This window comes from Mustelus asterias, chromosome 10, assembly GCF_964213995.1.
Source record: "Mustelus asterias chromosome 10, sMusAst1.hap1.1, whole genome shotgun sequence".
NCBI lineage: Eukaryota > Metazoa > Chordata > Chondrichthyes > Carcharhiniformes > Triakidae > Mustelus > Mustelus asterias.
In genome coordinates, this window is record NC_135810.1 from 95,152,190 (window position 1) to 95,164,346 (window position 12,157).

Sequence of the window (12,157 nt, forward strand, 5' to 3'; positions counted from 1 at the left end):
TAGAGAATCTGGTGAACTGGTGCGATGACAATAATCTCTCCCTCAATGTCAATAAAACAAAAGAGATTGTCATCGACTTCAGGAAGCGTAGTGGAGGACATTTCCCTGTCTACATCAGTGGGGACGAAGTAGAAATGGTCTAGAGTTTTTAGGTGTACAGATCACCAACAACCTGTCCTGGTCCCCCCCATGCCGACACTATAGTTAAGAAAGCCCACCAAAGCCTCTACTTCCTCAGAAGACTAAGGAAATTTGGCACGTCAGCTATGACTCTCACCAACTTTTACAGATGCACCATATGACTCCTGATCTGCCGAAGATTGCAAGAAACTACAAAGGATATGAATGAAGCCCAGTTCATCATGCAAACCAGCCTCCCATCCATTGACTCTATCTACACTTTCCACTGCCTCGGAAAAGCAGCCAGCATAATCAAGGCATACTCTCTTCCACCTTCTTCCGTCTCGGGAAAAAGATACAAAAGTTGTGGTCGCAGACCTACCTCGCACTAAGTTGATCTTTCTCTACACCCAAGCTATGACTGTACCACTACATTCTGCACTCTCTCCTTTCCTTCTCTATGAACGGTATGCTTTGTATAGCATGCAAGAAACAATACTTTTCACTGTATATTAAATACATGTGACAATAATAAATCAAATCAAATCAAAGGCAGCTCACCACTACCTTCTCAAGGGTAGAGATGGGCATTAAATGCCCAGCTAGCTGGCAATGCCCATATCCCACGGACCTACAGTGAAAACTTTCAATTAAATAGAAAGCTGTACTCGGTGCACTTTCAGAAGATCTGCAGTTAACAGCTGCAAATTTCATTGGGCATCATTGAGTTGGGGCATCTATTTTCTCATTCATTATCTTTATCTTAGATATAGCATTGTATTTCTGTAAATGTTTTACTTTCCTATCCATCTGTTTAAATGTGTGACCCAGCCTGGCTCCATGGTCTGCGGGCTGCTACACTCAGGCTCGCAGTATTTCAACCTGAAATGTTAGCGGTGAAGAAAGAGACTGCGGTGTTTCAATGTCACCAAGGTACTGATTCGGATCAAAGTAATCATTAACAAGCCGCCGCAATCATTCGTGGCCAATAAAGTCGAGCCTGTCATTCCGGCTGCTTCCCTTTGAGAGGAACGGGGACTTTTCCAAAGCCTCTAGGAGATGTTCAGCGCTTCCTGCAATCGCGAAACTGAAGGTAAAGTTGCCAGTCCCTTCAAATCAGAGAACTTGGTAAGGCTGCAGCGGGGGGAGGGAGGGGGGGGGGGGAGCTGCAAGAGGGACACGCTGGAGGTGAACCCGCTCACCATAAACACAACACAGATAGATCTTCCCCAGTGATTCCTGGCAGCCAGCTTATTTCCCCCCCAGCTCTCCAGAGGCCGGCAACAGGCAGTGTTGCTTTCTGAAATCTACACCGACCTGGGATTCCCTGTCACTTTCCCATCCAGTGGAATCATTTGGAAAGTTCAAATGACGCACATCTACCTCAGAGAGACGGTGACAGGACCCTCGCTGACTCTTCCTTCGTTAAACACAAAATAAGAAATAAGTGATTGTACCACTTGCTAATTGGCAGCTGAGAGGAACTGCGCCGAACAAACTCGAGAAGCCGCTGTGTTCGCGTCTTGCTGCCTCTTGATTTAGCAAAACTCTGCAGGGGATCTAGTGACCAGTTATCACTTGGCAGTATTATTAGCTTCTCTCCCTCGCTCTCGCTTTCTCTCTGCCCCCAAGCTGTTGGTTAGGAACAGTCAGTGGGTAATTATTAATAGATGTCCCTGGATGGAGGGACTGATGTCCTGATGAGCTTCAGTGTGGGGCATGTTGTGTGTGTGTCATAGCAGAGCGCACAGCACGATCTTTTTCCCCGGCAGATCATCTTCCACTCTGCCCAGAGCACTGGAAACCCCAAGCCATGCCTACCACACAGCGGGCAACAGCATGAAGCCAGCGGCGCTTGCACTTCTCATCCTTTGCCCATGCTTAGTGTCCCTGGACGGGGACCCTGGGTCAGGAGAAAGGACCTGGGCCAGGTTTGCCAGTCTGCCCTACCCGGAGGACAAACTCTTCCTGCATGGCACTTTCCCCGAGGGATTCATGTGGTCTGTGGGCACATCAGCTTACCAGACAGAAGGCGCCTGGCAGCAGAGTGGAAGAGGAGCGACCGTCTGGGACACCTTCACCCACAAGCTGCTCAGTGCCAACGGGGATGTGGCCAGTGAGAGTTACCACAACATGGAGAGAGATATCTCTGCCATCCAGACACTGGGAGTCACACACTACCGATTCTCCATCGCCTGGTCCAGGGTCTTTCCAGATGGAATGGTCTCACACCGCAACGAAGCCGGCCTGAACTTCTACTCGCACTTAATCCAGAGACTCCGAGATATAGGTGTTGAACCCATAGTGACTCTGTATCACTGGGACCTACCCCAGGCTCTCCAGGACAAGTATGGAGGTTGGATCAATGAAACCTTGGTGGATCGCTTTAGTGAATACGCCGAGTTTTGTTTCAAGGCTTTAGGGGATCGGGTGAAGTATTGGATCACCATGGACAACCCGTACGCGCTGGCTTGGCACGGCTACGGCACGGGCAAGCTTGCTCCTGGCATCCAAGGAGCTCCAAATGTACCTTACATAGTGGCACATAATCTGATTAAGGTAAGGTGCTCCCTATCGCGGAACGATGCCTTGAGCTCTGTTTAGATAAAGCCCTGGGAGCAAGCATGTTTAACTGGGAATTTACAACCCACTGGGATGAGATCTGAATTGGAGAAAAGTTGATTACAAAAGGAAGGCAACTTTTTTTTTCAGAATTAAAAACTATTTGTTAAGTTACTCATTACAAAAGAAACAGCCCACGGTGCCGAACGACCAATTATTTGGACAAATAAGAGCCCTTCCTGTATTTTGGCTTTTTATTTTGGTCATAAAACGGGAAAAAGAAGTGGGAAGTTGTGGCATAATGAACTGAACTCTCGGAAAGGTTTGAGTCAGACTGTATTTTCACAACTCCCTTGTGATCGATTTTAACTGTTAAATGCTTTGTAAACGACCTACTCTGTCACCCCCCACCACCCCCTCCCTCCCCCCACCGACCCCCACACCCACCTCCCGTCCACAAAGTTAAAATAAATGACGAGGAATAGCCCAAACGTGTCACTTTCCTTATCTCCCTAAAAGTTTTTAAAGTCCTTCCCCTGAAATAAGATGGGCGATGTGGAATAAAGCAATAAAATGGGATTATTGAGTCAGAGTGGTTACAGCAAAGAAGGAGGCCACTTGGCCCATCATGTCTGTGCCAATGCCTGCAAGAGCAATTACCCCCCTCCCCCCCAACCCCGCCAGTTGGCCGCCTTTACCCCAGAGCTGTGCAATGATTCCCTTTTCAGATAATGATCCAAACTTTATTTATTAGTCACAAGTAGTCTTACATTAACACTGCAATGAAGTTACTGTGAAAATCTCCTAGTTGCCACATTCTGGCACCTGTTCGGGTACACTGAGGGAGAATTTGGCATGGCCAATGCACCTAACCAGTGCATCTTTGAACTGTGGGAGGAAACCGGAGCACCCGGAGGAAACCCACGCAGACGTGGGGAGAATGTGCAAACACCACACAGACAGTGACCCAAGCCAGGAATCGAACCCGGGTCCCTGGTGCCACCGTGCCCATCCATTTTCCTTATGGTTGACACCCACCTTTGCAGGTGGGCCAATTCTTCCTTGAACAGAATAAGTAATATACGTGCAAACTACGCAAAGACGATCATTTCAATGCACCCATTACTGCACTGCGATGAATTGGAAGAATAAGTATTTTCACAGTTGCATTGAATCATGAATTAACTCCATTCTTTTGATTCATTCGTGGGATCTGGGCTTTGCTGGCTGGGCCAGGATTTGGTGCCCATCCCTAATTGCCCTTCAACTGAATGGTTTGCATTTCAGAGTCAACTACATTATTGTGGGTCTGGAGTCACATGTAGGTCAGACCAGGTGAGGATGACAGATTTCCTTCCCTAAAGAACATTAGTGAACCAAATGGGTTTTTATGACAATCAACAATGGCTTCATGGTCATCATTAGACATTTTTTTTAAATTCCAGATTTTTATTGAATTCAAATTTGACCATCTGCCATGTTGGGATTCAAACCAGGGCCCCCAGAGTCTCTGGATTACTAGCTCAGTGATAATACCACTACACTACCAACACTCCATTAGGTATATTTGGTAGCATTAGCTTTCGGAGCTCTGCCCCTTCATCAGGTGAGTGATGAAGGGGCAGCATCTGAAAGCTCGTGATACCAAATAAACCTGTTGGACTTTAATCTGGTGTTGTGAGACTTCTTACTGAACACTCCATAATGCAGAGACAAGGATAGACAGATAGAAATGTTTTATAGAAATCATTTGATTCAAAATAAATACATAAATATTTCACAGCAGGGTGATCTCATGTGAGGAGAGAAATTTATTGCACACCAGTAACTTCTTTGCGGCTGCTGTGTCATTTCTATAAGAAAATAAAATGACATACTTGTTTTAAACTATTTCACTGTGATCTCAATATCACAAAACATATGATCTAAATGATCTAACCTAATCCTGTCCACTAGATTGCCCACTGATTAACCAGGTGCCATCGTGCTGTTCAATCCACTTCTCCATTGGTTTGTAGTTACTGTATAACATTTATCAAACAGTTGCTCAGTAGTACCTATCTTGAACATTGCTGAAAAGATAGACATTCTGCTGAAGCTTCTCATCTTCCACTCATCAGGACAAATAGAAGAATGCCATATTTTAGGCAATCATGGCACTTCACACTCCAGGAGAAAAGGTTTGTTTTATTCTTTCATGGGACGTGGGTGTTGCTGGCTAGTCCATCATTTTTAAAGCTCATCCCTCAGTTCCCTTGAGAAGGTGGTGATGAGCCACCTTCTTTAATTGCTGCAGCCCATGTGGTGTAGGTACATCCACAGTGCTTTTAGGGAAGGAGTTCCATGATTTTGACCCAGGAACTGAAAGTATGGCTATATATTTCCAAGTTAGGATGGTGTATGGCATGAAGGGGACCTTGCAGTTGGTGGTGCTCCCATGCTTCTGAGCAGATTATTGCTGAGGACGTGTCACTTGATAGCACTGTCAATGTCCCCTTACATCACATCACTGATGATTGAGAGTAGACTAATTGGGTAGTAATTGGCCAAATTTGAGTTGTCCTGCTTTTTGTTGCCAGGCATACCTGGGCAATTTTCCACATTGCCTGGCGGATGCCAGTGTTGTAATTGTACTGAAAATGGTTGGCTAAGGGCACAGCTAGTTCTGGTGCACAAGTCTTCAGTACTATTGCCGAAATATTGTCAGGGCCCATAGCCTTTGCAATAACCAGTGCCTTTATCCGTTTCTTGATATCATGTGGAGTGAATCGAATTGGCTGAAGACTGGCACTTGTGACACTGGGGGCCTCTGTAGGAGGCCGAGATTGATCGTCCACTTGACACTTTTGACTGAAGATCGCTGCAAATCCTTCAGCCTTAACTTTTGCACTGATATGCTGAGTTCTTCCGTCACTGAGGATGGGGATATTTGTGGAGCCTGCTCCACAAATTGTTTAATTGTCCACTGCCATTGACGCTGGATGTGGCAGGACTGCAGAGCTTGGATCTGATCGGTTGGTTGTGGATCATTTAAGCTCTGTCTATCTCACATGCTGCTTTCACTGTTTGACATGCAGGTAGTCCTGTGTAATAGCTTCACTAGGTTGACATCAATTTTTAGGTGTGTCTGGTGCTGCTCCTGCAAGCCCTATTGCACTCTTCATTGAGAAGAGCTGATCCCCTGGTTTTATGGGAATGATAGAATGGAAAATATACCAGCCCATGAAGTGGCAGATTGTGGTTGAGTACAATTCTGCTGCTGATGGCCCACAGTGCTTCATGGTTGCACAGTTTTTAGTTGCTAGATCTGTTTGAAGTCTATCCCATTTACTATGGTGGTAGTGCCACACAATACAATGGAGGGTAGCCTCAATGTGAAGGTGTGACTTTGTCTCCACAAGGGTTGTGCAGTTGTCACTCCTACTAATACATTTATGAATAGATGCATGGACAGAGAGTTTGGTGAGAATTAAGTCAAGTAGGTTTTTCCCTCTTGTTGGTTTCTTCATTACCTGCCACAGACCCAGTCTAGCAGTCATGTCCTTTAGGACTTGGCCAGCTTGGTCTCTGGTGGTGCTACCGAATCACTCTTGGTGATGGACATTGAAGCCCCCCCACTCAGAGTACATTCTGTGCACTTGCCACCTTCAATGATTCCTCCAAGTGGTGTTGAACATGGAGGAGTACTGATTCATCAGCTGAGGAAGGGATGGTATGTGGTAATCAGCAGGAAGTTTCCTTGCCCATGTTTTACCTGATACCATGAGACTTCACCAGGTCCAGAGTCATTGTTGAGAATTCCCAGGGAAACTCCCTCCCTACTGTATACCACTGTGCCATTACCTCTCGTAGGCATGTTCTGGGACAGGACATATCTAGGGATTGTGATGATGGTATCTGGGATATTATCTGTAAGGCATGATTTGGTAAGTATGACTATGTCAGGGTGTTTCTTGACTAGACATAGAAACATAGAAACAGGGAAAATAGGAGCAGGAGTAGGTCATTCAGCCCTTTGAGCCTGCTCTGCCATTCATTGTGATCATGGTTGAACATTCAACTCAATAGCCTGGTCCTGCCTTACCTCATATCCTTCAATCCCCTTCGCCGCAAGAGCTATATCTAACTTCTTGAAAACATATGATGTTTTGGCTTCAACTGCTTTCTGTGGTCATGAATTCCGCAGGCTTACTACTCTCTGGGCGAAGAAATTTCTCCTCATCTCAGTCCCAAGTGGTTTACCCTGTATCCTTAGACTATGACCCCTTGTTCTGGACACTCCCACTGTCCAGAGTGGGAACATCCTTCCTGCATCTAGGTGTGGGTACACCCATAGTGCTGTTAGGGAGGGAGTTCCAGGTTTGTTATCCAGTGACAGTGAAGGAATATCGATATTTTTCTAAGTCAGGATCGTGAGTGGGCTTGGAGCCACTAGAAATTAGTGAAACAGGTTGATTTTTACGACAATTGATCACTATTATTGGGACTAGCTTTTACACTCCAGATTTATTAACTGAATTTAAATTCCACTAGCTGCCATGGTGGGATTCAAACCCGCGTTTCCAGAGCATTGCCATGATGCAATCTTCTCCCCTATGCTGATTGGTGGCAAGTTTGTTGGACTAGTGTAAGATAAATGAACTTTCATGTGGCATACATGATGGGATCATCCTCATGTCTCACTACATCCATACATGTATAGGCTGCTTCAGACACGCAGTGTGGTGCACCATTACACCTTATTTTATCAATGCCTGGTTCTGCTCTGCATGTCTTTACAAATGGTTGAGTGAGTTACTTACGGTCAGTTTTTAGTGAGTTTTCCTCAAACTCAGTGAAAAATTCCTTCACCTTTGCTAAGACATACATGAATTACATATTGATAGTAACAAGTCGATCATTCCACATTGTTTTTTATGAATGTGCCGCTAAAGGAAGGCATTGACATTTGAGCCACATTGCTATTCTGACAGTCAAAGCATTCTGCCAACTTAGCAACTTGTGCAGTTAAATTCAATTTTAGTGACACCAGCCGGAATCTTATCACCATTCACTCTGGTGGGATTTTCCCATCCCGCTACAGTGAAAGGAGATTTGGCGGGACGCCAAATTCTCCAACCTCATTGCAGCGGGAGTGTGGTGCGAACGGCAGGTAAGATTGCGCCCACCGTATATGCCGAAATAGATGGCGTAGTCATAGGATCCACTTGAAGTCGGCATGGTGGCACAGTGGTTAGCACTGCTGCTTCACAACGCCAGGGACCTGGGTTCGATTCCCGGCTTGTGACACTGTGCGGAGTCTGCACGTTCGCCCGTGTCTGCATGAGTTTCCTCCGGGTGCTCCGGTTTCCTCCCACAGTTCAAAAGATGTGCACGTTTGGTGGATTGGCCATGCTAAATTCTTCCTCAGTGTTCCTGAACAGGCGCCGGAGTGTGGTGACTAGGGGATTTTCACAGTAACTTCATTGCAGTGTTAATGTAAGCCTACTTGTGACTAATAAATAAACTTTAAACTTTAAATCCTTGCTAATGTTTCTGCTGCTTTCCAAAATGGAATCAGCTCTAATTTCATACCCCCTGCATATCTCCAATACATAGATGATAGGTTTGCTGCATTCAGATCTGCAGCAGTATGTAAGGATTTCATTAAACACCTTTATTAGACTCTATCCTGCGCTCCTATTTACTTTTGAGATGGAGCTGTCTAACGCGCTCCCTTTCCTTGACAGGCTAATTGAGAAGTTTGTTAATGGTTTCTCCACTACTGTCTACTAAGCCTACCTTCAATGGTCAATGCACCCATTGAGATTTGTATAGCTCCATGTACTATACGATTGACGTCAGCAATCTTGTGAATAGGATCCTAGCCATTTGCTCATCTTACAAGCTTGACACAGAAATTGAGAGCATCAAAGCTATCTTGCAAGATAATGACTATCTTGATCAGGTCGATGTTTGCTGTGTATAATGCAAGCTCACAAATGGGCCAAAAGTCACCATATTTGGCATGAAAGGGGCCTGATCTACCTCTCATTGTCCTGATGTGACGGAACAGAACCTAACACTATTTTTATAAAAATATATCCTCATTGCTATTAATTAATTTTAAACTGGATCTTTCAGCTGACAAAGGCCATTAAGTTGGCTAACCCTATGTCTGTGAGTTATTGTCTGTGACTCATGAGAACAAAACTGCTATGTAATGTTGGAAATCATAGAATTATAGAATCACCACAGGAGGCCATTCAATCCATTGAGCCTGCATCAACAATAATCCCACCCAGGCCCTATCCCTGTAACCCCACATATCCTCCCTGACACTAAGGGGCAATTGAACATGGCCAATCCACCTAACCTATGCATCTTTGGACTGTGGGAGGAAACTGGAGCATCCGTAGGAAACCCACGCAGACATGGGTAGAACGCGCAAACTCTGCAAAGTCAGTAATCGAGACCGGAATTGAACCGGGACCCTGGATCTGTGAGGCAGCAGTGCTAGGTGCTAAGGCAGCATAGTGGCACAGTGGCTAGCATGCTGCCTCACAGCGCCAGGGACCCGGGTTCAATTCCTGGCTTGGGTCACTGTCTGTGCGGAGTCTGCATGTTCTCCCTGTGTCTGCATGGGTTTCCTCCGGGTGCTCAGCTTTCCTCCCACAGTCTGAAAGATGTGTTGGTTAGCTGAATTGGCCATGCTAAATTCTCCCTCAGTGTACCTGAACATGCACTGGAGTGTGGCGACAAGAAGATTTTCACAGTAACTTTGTTGCAGTGTTAATGTAAGCCTTCTTGTGACACTAGTACAATAATAATAATAAGCTAACCACTGTGCCACCATGCCACCCATGTCACACTTGTTATGCCAAAACTTTGAACAGATTAAGTAAGCTGTACAAGTTGCTACGAGTTGCAGTGGCTACACGAGTGATATTTCCCACTAACAGGCTGCTGCCAACCATCCAAAAAGACATTCAGCCTATCACAAAAGTGAGGAACTTCATGCATACATTTCAGTGCCATTGCCAGGTACATAGGCCATGCACACCAAAGATTTACTAATCAAATCAAACAGCCCGTTCCTCTAGTTGTTCAAAATAGAGTATTGACTTGTAAAACGTTGAACTGAATGTCTACTTTTAGATGTGATTCCCATTTGGCTAGGATTTGCTGGACAATCCTGAGTGTACTTATAGCTGCACCAATAACTAATTTAAGATAACCAGTTGACTTGTAACATGGCTCATTTATGTTTGCAAGAAGCATCATACATTCATAGGCAGGGACCCTCAAGCAAAAAGAATGTGTTCAAGCCATGTGCCTTTCTTTCGTTACCCAGAAGCATGGACTTTCTCCATGACAATTCCTCGAACCAGAGTCAACTAGCTAACCTCTTTTTTTACCCCCTGTAGTATAAATTGTTGTGATTGCTTGAAATTTTGCATTCTTGTGTTTGTCCTGATGAGTGCAATAAAAGGCTTCAGCAACATGTATCTCTTTCCAGTGATATCACTTTTCCTTCAATGTGATAAGTAGATATGAATCTGGGTAGATATGAATTTTTCAGTATCAAGTGTTATTTGCTGTTTTCAAGGTGTAATTTATAGAGAGAACATGTACAAATTGCTTTGCATGAATTTCTAATATTGAATATTATATGAGCATTGGCATTGCACAGTTACTAGTTTCAGATTTGTTGCTGCTTAAATTAATATAGGACTTTTAGGCTAAATTCCATTGCCAGTTCTTTGTCACTTCTTATCCTGTAACAGTGGGATTCTTTCACAGAAGTAAAATACTCCAATGGTTGCAAATCTGAAATAAAATAAGAAAACACTGAAAATATTTAGCAGGTAAAGCAACATCTGCGGAGAGAGAAATAAAGTTAACATGTATGTTACAGACAGGGGGTGTAGAGGCAAACTAAACTCCTTTATTTTTCTTGCCGGCTGTTCCGAAATCAATGATGTTTTAATTTTTGAAATAGGTTGTTGCGTGTTTCCCCAAGCCCTCTGATTGTGAAATCAATTTTAAAGTGATTCTCAGAAAACTCTTTTCAGGGTTAAACCAGAAGCATTGCTTATTCATACATACAAACCCATTGTCACAACTACAGGCACACACACACGCACACACGCACATACACGCATGCACACGCATGTACATGCATGCGCACACATGCACACACACACAAAGTACAAAAGAAATATATAGGAAAGAAAAGATTTTTTAAAAATGTATTCATTTTATGGGATGTGGCATCGTCGGCTGGTCCCAGCATTTATTGCCAATCCCTAATTGCTTTCCATTTCAGAGGGCATTTGAGAGTCAGCCACATTGATTGTGGATCTGGTGTCACATGTGGGCCAGACCGGGTAAGGAAGGCAGACTTCCTTCCCTAAAGAACATTAGTGACAATCGACAATGGTTTCATGGTCATCATTCATTTCAGATTTTTACTGAATTTATTTTTCACCATCTGCTGTGGTGGGATTCGAACCTGGGTCCCAAGAGCATTGCTCTGGGTCTCTGAATTCTAGTCTAACGGCAATACCACTGCGCCATTGCCTCCCCTGAGTCAAGTAGAATTGCCCATTATGGAGTCAGTTTCAGGGTAACAATCAGTTTTTATGCCTCTGGTCAAAATCCATTATTTACCTTATTAGATAGATGGTGGTTATTAGCATCTCTATAGATATAACACGTTTCAATAACTCTCCCTTAGTGATAGGTTCAGGCTGGGGAGATAAACCACCTACTACTCCTTTGTTTCATTGATTGTAATGGGTCCACACAATAATAGGTGTGAGATTCCACAAGGGTGAGACTTGAGAACTGTCGTGCAATTACTGTTAGAGGTTTCTGGATTTGTAGTCAACTTGACTTGAAGCAGTCATGTTTTTGGTCTGGCAAAGTCCATTTTCAAATACTCAGATTTAAATAGTTTATAATCTCTTTCATATTTTATGAACTTGACAGATTGAATATTCCCCTGCCTCATGAAGGTGTATTTCGAGGTGGGGAGTGGAGAAATTTAAAAAGTTGCACCTCAGGGCAACTCTCTGATGTGTTCCTGCCTCCGTGCATGGGTAGCCAATTAGTGTGAATTAAAGGGCAATTAGCCCTTTCATTACAAATGCAATGAGATCTGGCCAATATCTCAGCAACTCAGGCTGCAGAAGCTGCACAACAGGAAGACATTGTCCATTGAAATTGCCAGCCAGTCAGTATTACATAGAGCAGATGCAGCAGGAATAATTTCTTGCATAGCCAGGGACAGAACAGTGAGAAGTCATCAGTTTGAGACAGCTGACAGACCGAGTGTGAGGGGTGATAATTTAGGGCGTCTTGCACCAGCATACTCTGCCAGGTCAACTAAGCTGTGCAGGCTACTGCACTGAAGCGTACCCAGACACGGGGCCCACTCAACCAGTGGTCAGGTAGACAACAAAAGAGGAGCAGCACAACGAGCAGCACATCC

At 44.4% G+C, this 12,157-nt stretch overlaps 1 protein-coding gene across 1 annotated transcript in view; it reads left to right on the forward strand.

Annotated features, from left to right (window-relative positions):
• The first annotated feature begins 1,591 nt into the window (after positions 1-1,591).
• kl (klotho) overlaps positions 1,592-12,157 on the forward strand; it is an 89,790-nt gene continuing 79,224 nt past the window's right edge. The window contains exon 1 of the mRNA XM_078222241.1: positions 1,592-2,679. Within this exon, the coding sequence (XP_078078367.1) occupies positions 1,840-2,679 (840 nt within the window). The 5' untranslated portion in view covers positions 1,592-1,839. The remainder of the gene's footprint in view (positions 2,680-12,157) is intronic.